Genomic DNA, 15,732 nt, shown 5'->3' on the forward strand with positions numbered 1-15,732 from the left:
CCGGAAGGGTTAGCTGCCTCTCGGTTCTCCACTCTGCAGTCTGCTAATCCAGGATGTAATGTTTCCTGAGCCAACAGCCCTTGCTGATGGCATTGCATAAGAAACCCACTGTAGCTCTTTTCATGGGCTGCAGAGATGACTCAGTCCATAAACAGCTTGCCTCTCAGGCATGAAGACCTGAGTTGACTCTCTGGCATCCACAAGTAGGGTGTGTGCATATCATCCCCATGCTGGAAAGGTGGAGACAGGCTGGGGCTTGCTGAAGGTGGAATCTGACTAAGGAACAACCTTTGGCCTGCAGACATGCTTACACAAACCACACACGCACATGTCCTTTTTCCATATCACCAGGCACAATTACCTGGCCTTGTCTACTTTCCTGCCAGTGGCCTATCTGATAAGAAAAATAATTGTCTAGTGATGAGTCAGCTGCCATACAATTATGTTGCACATTGTTTTAATTCAAATACATATCATGTGACTGGAAGGCACTTGAGAGAGGACCTTGCTAAGCTGTGTGTCTACTACATCTGCAGTCACGCAAGCTCCATATTTAGTGTGGATACCGCAATTGTGAATTCCTCAGAGGGTCCACTGACATGTCCAGAACACAGACAGAAAATGAAAACAGCAAGAAACACGATTTGTAAGAGAGAACACCTCGAAATAGAGTGTCACTTTTAAAACACAGAAAATGGGAAAAAAGGACCTCTTTCACTAACAGGCTCTCAACAGCAAGTAAGCCATGGTAACAGTGCACAGTCCTGTAATCCCTGCACTGTGGAGGCTCAAGCAGAAAGATCCCAGAACAGCCAGGGATACACTGAGAGACCTTGTCTGAAACGAAACCCAATCAAACAAAAGCAGCTCCCTGTCAGAGTGGGCAGAAGCAGTCACTATTCTCCCACAGTATTCATCTGAAATCACTTAAAAGTATATTTGCCACTTTATAAAAATATTTAAATACAATTTTAAAAAATTTAATTTTTCTCATTTTATTTATATGGTGGGCATTTTGTCTGTGTGTATGTCTGTATACCAAGTGCATGCAATGTCAAAGGAGGCCAGAAAAGGGCATCAGATGCCCCTGGAACTAGAGTTACAGAGGGCAGTGAACAACCATGTGAGTGCTGGGAATCAAATCCAGCTCCTTTGGAAGAGCAGCCGATGCTCTTAACTGCGGAGCCATCTCCCCGGGCCCTTTATAATAAATATGTTTAAAAACTACGCTGACAGAAGCAATTTTACTAGAATGAAGAGTTACCTTTGGGGACTCTGTTTTTGTGAGACTCTCTCTATAGAGCCAAGACTGACTTTGAACTACTGATCCTCCCGCCTCAATGTCCTGAGATGTGGGACTACAGATATGGTCACCAAACTAAGCTTCTAAAAGCTAAGTTTTTGTTGGCTTGGTTTTTTGGAGACAGGGTCTCAAGTAGCTCAGAGTTGGCCACTGTAGTAAAAGGTGGCCTTGAACTCTGGATCCTCCTGGCCAGCCCTCATTACTGAGAGGCGCCATGCCTGGCAAGGTAATTTTAAATTTCAGTTAATGTTATACTTTTATACTGTGTCTTTTGGGTGTGTGTGGAGGGGTGCTGGGACTCAACCCAGGGCTGTGTGCATGCTATGCAAAGTCTATCATGAGCTACATCTTAGGCCAAGTGTGTGCCGTGTGTCCTTGTGAAGAAGGTGGAGCTGTTGGGTGCATTCAGTCAGCGTGTAAGAATACCAGTAATATGACATCCTGAGAGAGCCCCGTTTCCTTGTTCATGTTTCTATGGAGGCTCTCCTCTCTCATGCCTCCTGTGACTAGCAGTTGCAACTAAAGAGGTGTGCTTATAACAAGTGACAAGGGGTCAGTAGAACTGGAAGGATGGATAAACAAAAAGCAAAGCTCCTGTAGCAGGAGCATGAGTAAGTACGACCAGTAATTTCCACCCTGTGTGAGGATGCCAGGCAGCCGAGGAGAAGCAGGCCAAGGCTGCCCACATACTCTTTTGGTTGGCATTCAGCAGACACTCAAGGACCCAAATAATATTTGGCCTTTTGTTAGAAACCACAGACAGTGTTTCATGACCCCATCATGTATACTGAGAGCTCTTTACCTTGTTAACTGCTTTGGCACTCTGAACCTAGACCACTGAGCTCCTTCTCTCCAATGTCAGGATTCTTCCATTCAATCTTCTTATTCTAAGGCTAGGATTATCTGAGTGCTGGCTGGGGGTTTTATTCTTTTTACCTATAAATTATCTTATACTACCTCTTCGGAAGGATGGCGATCATAATCCTTCATTTAAGGGACACTCACTAATGAAAGTCACTGCCCGTGTGTGCCTTTCAAGTCTCTGCACGGCATCAATCTGAGAGACACATGGAGGGCTGAAATGGAGGCAGGGGAAATTAACGGCACATTTTGCTGTCATTTTGGTTTTTCCCCCTGTGTCTCTGGACAATACTCATAGGGCCACAGCTGATCGATAATTGTCTGCCGTAATTGCTGACTACTATGTAGCAACAGTTGCAGGGTGCTGGCAACCATTCAAGGCGTGGGAGAAAGTACTGTATTTTTCTCTGCATTTAAAGGACTAGGAAACAGTGTTTGGGCTGCCCAGTGACAGTCCTTGGATGTAAGAAAAGAAATCATTTCCTATTCCTTTGCAAACTTCAATTTACAAAAGAATGCTGGAAACTAAACGCCTTGCTGATTTATCACACGAAGCTGAGAGTAATTTTTCTCCCCTTGTTACACTTTCATATAATCCTGCTCATGCCTGTATGGGTGACAGTAAGGAATTTCTGAATAAAAATAATAATTTCTCGCTTTCAACCTTCATAATTCACACCAGCAAGCACCCTGCTGGGTGGTGATGCCTACTGCCAGAGACACTTTGCTCCGTCTTTTCTGCTGCCACTTATCTGCCTGTCCCAGCTGGTTCTCCATTGATCGCAGTACCTGCAGGATAATGTGCCCAAAGGCATTCTTCAGTAGATTAACAGCATCTGTGTGAGACAGTCCATCCAGGGGTTGCCCGTTAATGCTCACAATCCGATCTCCCACCTAGAAGGACAAAAGGGGGGAGAAAATCACTATCATTAGGAAAAATTAAATTTGAGAAGAATGCCTAAAACTCTCTGTAAGCTGTATTTCCCATCTGCCTTGTTGTTGAGGGCTGGCTTTTGTGGAGTGTGGGGAATTTTTATGGCTTCCCCCAAATGCATCCCAATCAGAGAAACAAGAGGGGGCCAGATTTGATTACTGAAAGGCACTGCAGGTCACTTTTGTATTTTTGGTAACAGTGGTGTTTTATACGTACATTTGCTAGTAAGAGTAGGGTGCACGAATTAACTGTTCAGTGAAGCTCTGAGGGGGAAGCCAAGCATTTTCTGTTTAATTTTTATACCCAGTTAAGATTAAGGAACAACAGGGGGAAAATTCATAAAAATGTTGATACTTTCGGTGGGTGGAAGATTCCAAGATCAAATCTGAGTTAAAAACCAATTTCGGGTAAATGAGATGCTAAAAGTGTTTAAGAGGTTTGTAAGAAGCTGTGATTCCGTCTTTTACTGCAAAGCACTGATAAAAACATTTTTATATGTCCAGGGGCTTAATGAATCTCAGGTCTGTAGTCGTGTTGATGTATTCTGCCCTCAGCATGGGTTGCTGATGGCTTTTGCAATTCCAACTTTAAACAAGGTCCCTGTGACTACCACCCCCTCCTCCACCCACACCCCTGTCGCTGTCGCCGTCTCCAGTCCCTCGGTGGTATTACCTTAAGCTTCTGGGTACGTGCTGCCACTCCATTGGCCTGGATCATAGCAATAAATATTGGGATATCTCCTAAAGGACTTCCTTTTCCTCCAGCGATACTGATTCCAAGGGCATCGCTGAGCTCCTAGAGAGAGAACAGAAGGCCTGCATCTTTGGTAATAGGCAGCCATAGCTGGTCCTCCAATTTTACTGGACAAAAACCCTCCATGATATAGGAAGCCAGTACAACATGAGTTGCGTACAGGGCATCATAAAGGCCTGTGTTACCTTGTGCAGTTAGGGTAGCTGGTGGGGTCTCAGAGAAGTCCATCTCTGGGAGCCTCCAGTTTATGCACAAGATGGTAAATAGACTATCGCATACACAGTGATAACTCGAGTATAAATAAGATGATATAGTACTGTTCTGGCCTACAGAAGAGGCTCAATAAAAGCCAATAGCAACAGTAAATTAAAAAACAAAAGTTTTTGCTCCTGCTCAGTAGAGCAGCCAATTTGACGCAGCCTTGGCAAGTGTGTTCTCATATGGTGTTTATGATTAAACTGCCGCACATATCATGTTCTGGGTGTGAACAAACACACTTGGCTTCAAAAGGGCTGCATGACTCCATTAGACAAAGGATCTTAGAGGGTGCCCACTGTTGTGACAGCAGTTTTGAGAAGGAAGTAAAATAGTAGTGAAAATTGTTGCAAAGATGGACCCTTGTGTAGAGATCTGGCTCTTGCCTCCTCCCCCATCATAGGATGGTTAATAATTTTAAATGACTGAAGGCACAAATGACAAGTTGCAGTTCTAGTGGGCTGGCGCTCTCGCCAAGTCTATCTATTGCTCCTGTTGACTACAATGGAAAAGTCTTGTCAAAATGCAGATAGCAGCCGCAGCTTCTGTAACAGAAAGAAACTAAAACTGGGGTGGTGAGACTCTGGAGTCGTGACAGCAGCAGGGATACACTGCCCCTAGTTTTACCGTATGTGTGTGTGCGTGTGTGTTGTGCTCACGTACTTGTGAGCGTGCATGTACGTGCATATGAGCACATGCAGGTGAGCATATGTATGTGCATGCATGTACACATACACGTGTGTTCCATTTTTGTTCTGAGTGAGACTCCCAGTCAAACTGGGAGCTAAAAAGGTGACTGAACTGCTGATATTCTGATGTCAACCCCATTCTTCGAGTCAGAAGAACCAAAACCAGGCATATCTGCTGCTGGATAATAAGAGAGAACATTCAGTGTGGAAAGAGTTAGAAAGAGACCCTGAATTCTGAGCACAAATGCACATAATTCTCAGGCTCAGTTCTAATCTACTACGTGGAGAAGAGACCTCAAGCGGCATACCAAAGTTTTTGATTATTAAATTTTGCTTAGAATTACTACAAAGGCAGACAGAAATCGCACTCTCAGTCTAGCTGGTCGACTGCCTGCTAAGGCATAAGCATCTCTGGTCTTCAGGGTTGACACGACCTAACATCCACCAACTCCAGTATAAAATCTCAAGCTTGCTAACACGCAGGAAAATGTGACCATTTTTTCCTCTAATGTTCTTCAGAACATGTAGGACAGTTGAAAGTAACACTGTTTTTTTTTTAACATTTTAAAAAATATTTATTTATTTATTATGTATACAATATTCTGTCTGTGTGTATGTCTGCAGGCCAGAAGAGGGCACCAGACCTCATTACCAATGGTTGTGAGCCACCATGTGGTTGCCGGGAATTGAACTCAGGACCTTTGGAAGAGCAGGCAATGCTCTTACCCACTGAGCCATCTCTCCAGCCCCTGTAACATTGTTTTATATGGACATGAGTAGCCTGCCTCAGGCCCCTAGCTGGACCCTAACATTGGAAAACAAAACAAAAGAGTCAGGGTACATAAGTGCTAGTCTGTGGGGTAAAGGACCTACATGGTCACACAGCTTCTGTAGTTGAAAATTATTTAAAAATATTCATAGCCACTGGGTGGTGGTGTGCATGCCTTTAATTCCAAGAGGCAGAGGCAGGCAGATCTCTGAGTTCGAAGTCAGCCTGGTCTACAGAGTGAGTTCCAGCACGACCAGAGATACACAAAGAAACCTTGTCTCAATAAACAAAAACAAACAAACAAATTTATAGCCAAAGATGGCCACGATCCCAGTTTTCTGGAGGCATAGGAAATGGATTTCTGTGAGTTCTAGGCCAGCCCGGTCTACATAGCAAGTTCCAGACTAGCCAGAGCTGCACAGTGAGATTCTATCTCAAAAATAAAACAGAAACAAAAGAAACAATACCCTTCGTAGCTTAGTGATCATCAATTACGCCTAAATAAAGCTGGAAAATAGAAAAGCATCCCCAAAAGGTCCACATAAAGAGAACATAAGAACAGACTTGTATGGCCAGAGAGAGCTCATGGCAGAACATGTCATAGTCTGCACGAAGCTCCAGCTTTAGTCTCTAGAGCCCAAACCAAATAAAATGCCATCAACAAGGCAAAATGCTCTACCATAGGGTCATGGAGATAGCTGAGAAGATAAAACCCAAGGCTGCCTGAGTTCAGTCCCTGAAAGTCATGTTAGCCAAGCACTCCTCCAGGGAGCTGGGAGACAGACAGGAGAACTGCCTGGAAGCTCATGGGCCAGTGAGCCTGGAGTATGAAGTACAGCTGCAGAAACTAGAGAGACACCTTCTCGGGAAGGTGGAAGGTAAGAACTGATCCCCTTGAGTTGTCCTATGACTTCTACATGTGGGATGTGGTATGCATGTCACATACACACCCCACATCCTAGATGCTATAAAGATGAATTATTCTATGATTATTAATGCTGCCATGCCATAACTATAATTTAGAATAATTGCATTGCTTTACTTCCAGGGAGCTTCTACTCTGTCTTCACAGAATTCGTGTCCAATTGATACCTTCTAAATGCATCAATCAATAGGCAATGCCTTCTGTGCAAAATTCCAAGAGATATTAACTTAGTTTTATATTTATGGGTGTTTTACCTGTATGTACATCTGTGTACCACATGTGTGCAGGGCCCAAACAAGCCAAAAGAGGGTGCTGGATTCTATCCTTAGTTATTTTTGCATTGCGATGAAGAGATACCATGAGCAAGGTAATAGAAAAGAAAGCATTTAATTGAGGGCTTGCTTACAGTTTCAGAGGGTCAGTTCATGACTATCATGGTGGGGAACATAGCAGCAAATAGGCAGACAGGACCCTGGCGCAGTAGCTGAGAGCCTACATCTCATCCACAGGCACAAAGCAGATAAAAGCAGGACTGGGTCTGGCGTAGGGTTTTGAAACCTCAAAGCCCACCCCAATGACAGCACCTTTTTCAACAGGGCCACACCTAATTCGTCCTGAACAGCCTACCAAATGGGAACTAATTCGAATATATGAGGCTATGGGAGTCACTCTCGGTCAAACCACCACAGATGCCCTGTAGCTGGAATTCTAGACTGTTGCGAACCAATGCTGAAGGACTCAACCCCATCCTCTGGAATAGCAGCCAGTGTTCTTAACTGCTAACCCATCTCCCCAGTTCCCAAGAAATGTTTTATTATGAAGTCTGTGAATGGACCATGTGAGAATAGGGTGAGTATGAGCAGGTCCAGTATAGAAGCCTGTAAAAAGAAAGGACTGAATTGGCTAAAGATATGTCAAATATTTTCAAAATCTCAGAATACTTTGGTCTTAGTTCTGTGTTTTATCTGCAACTCTGTAAATTGATTAAATTGGTCTATTTAACTTCTTTATCAAAGAGCATTTGAACTGCCGCTCTAGTGGAAAGATATAGGACAAGTAAGCTTGGCTAAATTTTAGCCAGGAAGGACAGATGCCACTTTCTAGCCTTTAGCAGGGAGTCAGAATTACATACTCTTTATCTCTTATAGGATCTCTGTAGGCCAGGCAGACTTTGAAGTGACTACGTAGTCCAGGCTGGTCTTGAACTCATGGCAATCCTCTTGTCTTAGCCTCCAAAATGTAAAGATTATAGGCATGAGGTGTCAGGCTCAGCATTTAATCCATACAAAGTATTGGTCTATGATTTGAGTTACTTTTACAAGCCCATGCTATACATGGCAAAATTGAGGTTGACTCAAATGGAAGATCAGTGAGTTGATATTATAGACAATTGTGTCCAATCAAAGTTTAATACTGAAGCCCCAAGTTCTAGTTCCTCAGAACATGGCTCTACTTTGACAAAGTCTTTAGAATGAGACTGCTAGGGTGAGCTTTAAATCAGTCCAACCAGGAATCTCATGGAAGAGGCTATATAACATGAGAGATTCCAGAATGATGAGACACATAAGGATAGGTCACACAAGGCTACCACAGGAAGGCATTCATCTGCAAGCCAAGAGAGCTCAGAGAAAGCTAACCCTACACCCTAAAGTCTCTAACACTATGAGAAGCTAGCATCTACTGTTGAAGACACCCAACCTATAATGTTTTGTTAGGCAGCTCTATCAAACAAACACAGTCAAAAAGCAAGTGGGAGAGCATCAGCTATGCCTGAGTCTAGAGAGCTGAGCTGTGCAGGAATCACCTTACTGCATTGGTTATACCGACTAAAATAGGGTCACAATCCTATTACTATGTTTGAACCTCAAGTTTATAGTCTATTTTCTAATATTCTAAATTTCACATGTGAGCTGAAAATCAGCATCTAAAAATGTATGAACTGGAATAAACCTCAAACGACCTTCCCAAAAGAGCAATTCAACAACACATAACAGCCTTTAATAAGAAGCAACCTTCCCATGCTAGAGGTGGAACACATAGCCTCACATAAGATAGCCAAGCACTCTGCAGCCAAGCTACACCCTGGCTCCAAGTGTGGCTTTAGATCTGATAGCTTTCTTTCTAGGAATTAATCCTGAGTTGAGGCAAAAATGTAAATATAGCAATGTTTGTTATATAAGGTAAATATTAAACGTGGGGGCTAGAGAGATGTTGATCAGTTAAAGCATTTGTTGCTTTTGCAGAGGATGTGGTTCAACTCCCACCATCCATGTGGTGGTTCACAACCAGCTGTAACTTCAATTCCAGGGGAGCCATTGCCTGCTCCTGGCTTCTGTCCGTACCAGGCATGCACATAGTATACAGACTACATGCGGGCCAAACACTCATACACATGAACTAAAACTAAATCTAAAAGGAATAAAAAGAAACATGCCAGGGCTGGAGAGGTGGCTCAGTGGTTAAGAGCATTGACTGCTCTTCCAAAGGTCCTGAGTTCAATTCCAGCAACCACATGGTGGCTCACAACCATCTGTAATGAGGTCCGGCGCCCTCTTCTGGTCTGTAGGCAGACACACAGACAGAATATTGTATACATAATAAATAAAATAAAATATTTTTTTTTAAAAAAGAAACATGCTAACTGTTTAACGGGAGGAAGCTGACAGTAGAGAGACTGCTACACCACCAGTAACAGTTGTGTTCTGTGCTGTCAAGAGCACACGGCTCCAAGTGCACACAGCAAGGTAAAGAAGATGAGTTACAAGAGGATGTCCAATACACTCTCTGTTGTGTGAAATTTAAACACACACACTATTATGAAAAGGTTATACTAAAATATTCACAATGGTCACTTATGTGTTTCAATTTATTTTTTAAAATTCTATTTCTGTTACATATTTACTTTAGTAACTTGGAAGAACAAATAATCGGATAAATTATATCCAGAAAAGAAATGTACAAAATAGAATAAAAAAGGTAACTGACTTACTCGGATTATCTCAACAGTTCTTGGTCCCATCTCTGCGCCTATGAAAGAAGCAAGAGCATTCATTAATGCTTTTGAACCAGAGGTAGTATGCTTAAGTAACACTCCCCTAAAGACAGTGGCATCCCTCAGATTTTCAAGAAGGAAGACTAAAGCAAGTACAGCAAACCCCTCCTTGGTGTCAGAGCCACCTGCGTTTTCAGGGCGGTGTCCCAAAGTGGACAGACATGGCCATAATCATTCGGTCTGACTAACGCTGATGGGCTGCAGCAGCCACGGCCTGAGACATGGTGACTCAAAGGTGGGGACAACACATTCGTGTTTCTCTGTGCATTCCTTCTGCCCTGCCCTAAGAGGGACTTAAACCCCCGCCCCTCTGTTCTCAGGACATGTGCACTTCTCACCCCTTCCAGCCACCTGTGCGTTCTCATGCACTCTGAGTCTTTGCTTTTCTGTTGCTCCCCACTCCCAACCTTTCCTTCTGAAACAGGCCACACTAAATAGCTTGGGCTGCCCTTGAACTTACATTTTTGGGGAGGATCAGAAGCTCTTTTTGTGCCAACCAAGTTTTGTAGGCCAGTGATGACTGGGGCCAAGGAAGGCCGGCCGCTGCTATGTGCACTGTGCTGATCCCCCTAAAACAGAGACACTGGTCACTTGTGTGCGGGCACTAGCATGGCACCAGATCTACAGTGACTGAGGTCGCCAGTCATCTGCAGGACATTCTGAAGAAGACAAGAAGAAAACCAGTGCTCACCCCTCCCTTACCCCAGGTCCATGCAAACACTCGCTCCTTGTGTTCCCCCATCACAGGAAGAGCAGATAATTCGAGATGCTTTTGCTGCACATGAAATCAGACATTGTCCTAGCTTGCTACAGTATTACGGCCTTCAGTGACTGGCCCTGTCCTTTGAGGAAGCAACCAATCTGACTTTCCTAATTACCCAAACTATAACCCATGCCCCATTAGTCGAGTGTGTGACGCTTAATCAACAGGAAGTGGACTGAGTACAGACAGACTTCTGAAGAAGGCAGCAACAAATGAGGGGAGAGCCAATTTAGGGATATCTCACTTTTATATCCCAAATCGTTTTATAGTCAGGAATGGTTCAATCCAACCCGCTAGACCTGCTATTTAACCCTTTCCTCCACTGAAAGAGATATTTGAGATTTATAGACAGCTAGTAACTATCCAAAATCACACCATTAGACATGCCCTTTCCAATGTAGATAATTCATCTCTCACTTTTATACCCAGTTATCGAGTCTATGTTGTCTAACTGCACTGAAAATTTAAGCTAAGACTAACATCACTATGACCATTTGTTAAATTATAATGTGCTTTGTTTATGAGGCAGGGTCTTGCTATGTAATTCAGGCTGGCTTGAACTTAGGCCTTTCTGAATGCTGAGATTACAAGTGTGTGTCATCAAGCCTGGTTTCAACTCCTTTATTTTGGTTGGTGCTAAGGATTAAACTTGGCTTCATGCATGGCAGGCAGGTGCTACGCCCACCACACCTGAGTGATCATGTATTTCACTATAGAAGAAGCTTTGAAACATTCAAATCTTTCTTAAATAAGAAAGATTTAAAATAAATAAGCACAACTATTATAAGAATTATAGATATACCTAGATTCCATAAATGAAAATCTGCTCTGTTTTTATGAGACACACATACATGTATAATCTCAGCACTAGAGAGGTAGACCCAGAAGATCCCTACCCTGGGCACATACTTGGGAGTCTCCCTCATAAAAACAAAAATAAAATGAAAAATGAAATGCTTATAATTTCTTTTTATTTTACACATGTGTTTTGCTTGCATGATGCATGTATACTATATGCACGAGTCTGAGGCAGCCAGAAGAGGGCACTGAATCCTCTAGAACTGGAATCACAGAAGATTTTGAGCCACAATGTGGGTGCAGGGAATTAAACCCAGGCCATCTGCAAGAGTAACAAATGCTCTAAATACCCGGGCCATCTCCAACCCTCCACTTTCTTTACCACATATCTTCTAGTCATCAATTAATTAATCGTTTACAGTTAATTTTCATATAGGTTATAGAGATCTGTAGACTTTCTTTGGTGTGATACAGAGGTCCCATATATCCCAAGCTGGTCTTACTTTATTTGTGATCTAGTTGATCATGACCTCTTGGGACCCTGTTTCTACCTCCCTGAGTGTTAGGATGTCAGGTGTGTGCTACCATGCTCAGTTTATATGGTGCTTGGGATAGAAATTTATGAACCAGCAGTTATACTTAACCACTATCAAACACCAAACTATACAAACTTACAATTAAGTAAGATGTATTAAAAACAGATACAGAGCTGGGAATGAGGCTCAGTCTGTAGAGCACTTGCCTAGCATGTGAAGTTTATGAATCATGATGATATTTATATGCATCCTCCAGAGGAGTCAGAAGTGCAGCCTGCCCAGCACCTCAACTGTTAGTCCAGTGGGAAGAACAGTGCATGTCCAGTATTGCTCACTTTGTACTCTAGTCTTCTGTGTACAATAGAACCACTCACACCGATTAGTCTTCCCCCAAAGAAGAAGCATGCCTGAGACTGCTGTCTTGTATCTGCAGCTCCCATTGTCAACTTAATTGTCCACTGAATCCCTGATTATTCACATGTGGAATAAGCAGCACTATGTGTGTTTATGTTTGCTGCTAATTACAGAAGCTGGGGATTAGTAGGGGGATTCAAATTTAACAGTGTGGATTAGGTTTGATTGTTTTGAAGATTTTTTTAAAATCTTATTTACGTGTGTTCTATGCCTGTGCATGTAGAGTGTCAGATCCTCTAGAACTGGAGTTACAGATAGTTTGAGTCACCATGTAGGTACTGGAAATTGAATCCAGGTCCTTTGAAAGAGCAACAAGTAATCTTAACCTTTGAGCCATTCTGCTAGGTCCACTTTGAAGATCCTTGAAGTCAAAGCAGCTAGTCTGTGACCCTGTCTGATCAATGACAAATACTTAAAATTCTCTTATTACACTAATTTGTGTGTATGTGTGTGTGTGTATGTATGTGTGTGTACAAGCACATGCCATAGTATGAGTGTGACAGTCAGAGGACAACTTTTGGGAGTCAGTTTTCTCCTTCTACAAAAAGAGTTCTAGGAATTAGACTCAGGTTTGGTGGCAAGTGCATTTACCCGCCAGTTCACTGGCCCTCATGCTATCTTTCCGCCCATTTTCTAACATGAATGTGCCAAAGCAGCGGCTGACAGCTTACAGATCCAGACACACTAGGCTGTGGGGAGGCTGTCGTTACAAGGCAACCAGAAGAGTCACATTTTAACCTCATAAAGGGGGGCTGTCCATCACCCCCAAAGAGACTAGGGAGTTACATGCAAGTTTCTACAGTTGAATCATGTGCCAAGTGGGACTAAAAGAGGGAGACTGAGTGTGTCAGCCATTATAACACACACAAAAAATTACCGTGAAAATACTTCATTAAAAAGGTGGTACTGACATCAGTCTTGCAAATAAATATATTTGCTAACTCACAAAATGTCACTCACTAATACCTCCCTGCCATAAGAGAGACCCCCGTTTTTTTTTGTTCTCCTAGGAATATACCATTAATTGCCTTCAGCATGTGTGAGTGGCTATTCACAAGTTAACTTTATAGCAATGTTTAATTGGATGAACAGAACAATGTTGTGCTAATGAGGGTCAAATTGCCACCAGATGTTACCTCTTTTTTTTTTCTTTTTTAAAATAAACACAGCTGTGTATGTGTGTGCACGGGCAATATAGAATAGCGGGAGAGAGAAATGGTTCTAAGAAACCCCTATAAGCAATAAAGGAAAAAAAATGTGGGGCTTAATGAATTTCCACCCCACCTTTCATTTTCATTTCAAACACATGAAAACACACTGAAGTAGGTGCTGTGAATATGTGTATATCAGACATGATTTCTAAATAATCATTTATGAGATGAGGAACTTCCTCCCAGTGGGCGCAGGAGAGAGAGTGAGTCAGATAGGAAGACATCACCAACCTGGCTATTTTGTGAGGTCTTCCGAGAGGAAGCCCAGGAACCGGCCCGGAGTCTCCCAATCTCCAGCTGCACAAGGCCCTGAACGCACTTGGGAAGACGAGAAAAGACAGAAGTAAAACACAACAGCATTGATAATCTAAAACACCAGAGCGGGGCCTTCTGCAGCCAAGGCTTACTAGAGGGAACTAGGTCAATGGGCAAAAAGGAGAACCAGTCATCCAAAACCCAAGCAGACAGAAAGTCAGCAGCTTCATCCGTGGCCCCTTCAGATGCATTAAATGGGTTTGACACCAACCGCCTTTCTTTTCTCTCATCTCCCTTCTGATGAAAGTGTTCAAAAAGTGGGAAAGAGCAGAGTGGGAAATCCAACAGGAGATAGTTTACAAATCCAGGCCCTCCTCTGCAGAGTAACTGAGAGCTGACTGCACCAGGAACCTCATCTGTCTGTACAAGCTTTCACAGTTGCTTTAAAGATCCACTGGTTGCAACCAAAGGGGAAGGGGGTTCGTGAAGCAGAGCCCCTTAGCTGCGAAGTCTGAGCTGCAGACTTCCACAGGCTCACCACAACCCAGGATGGGTTGACTCTGTCTTCATTTGGGAAACGAGAAGCCAGTCTAGATGAGTGTTAGCATTCCCTTCTAGTGATCAGAGTTGTGTTTGGTGAGTGCAGAGAGAAGGGGTGGACCCCACGCCCTAGGGTGGGCTGGAAGACAAATGTGACAGAGGACCGGCCACTACATGAGAAACGGCCTCAGAGCCCCAGGCAGGCCCCTCAGTCTGCCGAGTCAGCACAACAGCTGTACTTTAAAGCTATTTTCAGCCACCAGGTATTATATTTCTAGTAAGAATAGAGCAAAAACATCCCACCGAGGCAAAAAAGACCGGGCCAGCTCCGTGAGCCTTGGTCACTGTAGCTAGGTCGGAAGCTGCCCAGGGACTCACCTTGAGGATGGTGGCCACTGTCTCCTGTGAGGCATGTCTCAGGTCCTCTCCATTCACAGACAAGATCTGGTCCCCTTGAATCAACCTGCCATCAAGGTCTGCGGCTCCGCCTTTCACAATATCAGATATAAACACTCCGCTTCCACTCCTGTTAATATCACCAAGCATTGTGGGATTGGCACAGCCAGCTAGTTATTAATTAAAATTGGACCTGACTTTATAAAGACTTATGTCAAGGTCTAAAACTCAAAAGTTCTAAAACCAATCCATTAAGTCCACTGCCATCCACAAACTTTATAATAATAAGCTTCAGGATTAGATTATGCCTCTTTGTCCTTTGTATTATACATCCATCTTTGCCTACTGTGTTCTTACTTTTATTGGTGGTGTAAACTGTGATCCCAGCACTTGGGAGGGGATGATTTTACTACAGAAAAATAGAAATTTACTTTTTATTTTATTTTTTGGTTTTTCAAGACAGGGTTTTTCAGTGTAGCCTTGACTGTCCTGGAACTCCTCTGTAGACCAGGCTGGCCTTGAACTCACAGAGATCCACCTGCTTCTGCCTCCTGAGTATTGGGATTAAAGGTGCGCCCCCACTGCCGATGGATATTTACTTTGTAAAGATGCAGAGTTTGTGGCATGTGTACAGCTCTGTGGCTGACTGCTTTCTGGTGGAAGCATGACCCTGGGGTGATCCCAGCACCCCATACAAAAATGAGATGAGCAAGCTATTCTCTTAGAGTAGAGTCCATCGCTAGTAACTTCCTTTCCTTAAAATATTTTTTAAATTATCATGTGTTTATGTAGGTAGATATGTGCCTGCCAGCACATGCATGGAAATCAGAGGACAGAATGTGGGGTTGTTACTCTCCAGAGAATCTAATCCAGAGCTTCACGCATGCTAGGCAAGCAGTCTACCAACGGAGCTAAATCCCCAGCCTCTTATTTTTAGTCTTAACTTCTTTTATTTGCTGAATACATTTGTTTCAAAATTGAAGAGCTCAAAAATTGTGTGTCTTGGAGCTGGAGACATGGCTTAGCACTTAGGAGCACCTACTGTTCTTACAGAGAGCCAGGGCTCTGTGTCCAGCACCCACACTAGACAGCTCACAACCACCTGTGACCCCACTGTGCTCTTTCTCTCAACAGGTCTAACTCTATAGCCCAGGCTGTCTTAGAACTTTCTATGTAGTTCCCGCAATCATCAAAGTTGTGGTGCTTCAGCTTCCAGAGATATGAATTACAGTGTAAGCTACCTTACTTTTGTTTTATTTAACTTTATACACTGTGTCA

The 15,732-nt window shown here is 43.2% G+C and overlaps 1 protein-coding gene across 2 annotated transcripts in view; it reads right to left on the reverse strand.

The window, feature by feature from the left end:
- Patj (PATJ crumbs cell polarity complex component) overlaps window positions 1–15,732 on the reverse strand; it is a 313,297-nt gene that overhangs the window by 25,113 nt on the left and 272,452 nt on the right. For both annotated transcript variants that reach the window (XM_057783541.1, XM_057783542.1), the window contains 6 exons: window positions 14,437–14,584; window positions 13,495–13,581; window positions 10,002–10,110; window positions 9,479–9,516; window positions 3,771–3,893; window positions 2,954–3,058 (listed from right to left, as the gene is read on the reverse strand). In XM_057783541.1, coding sequence (XP_057639524.1) covers window positions 2,954–3,058; window positions 3,771–3,893; window positions 9,479–9,516; window positions 10,002–10,110; window positions 13,495–13,581; window positions 14,437–14,584 — 610 coding nt within the window. The remainder of the gene's footprint in view (window positions 1–2,953; window positions 3,059–3,770; window positions 3,894–9,478; window positions 9,517–10,001; window positions 10,111–13,494; window positions 13,582–14,436; window positions 14,585–15,732) is intronic.

The sequence above is a fragment of the Chionomys nivalis genome, chromosome 11 (assembly GCF_950005125.1).
Source record: "Chionomys nivalis chromosome 11, mChiNiv1.1, whole genome shotgun sequence".
NCBI classification, from domain to species: Eukaryota; Metazoa; Chordata; class Mammalia; order Rodentia; family Cricetidae; genus Chionomys; species Chionomys nivalis.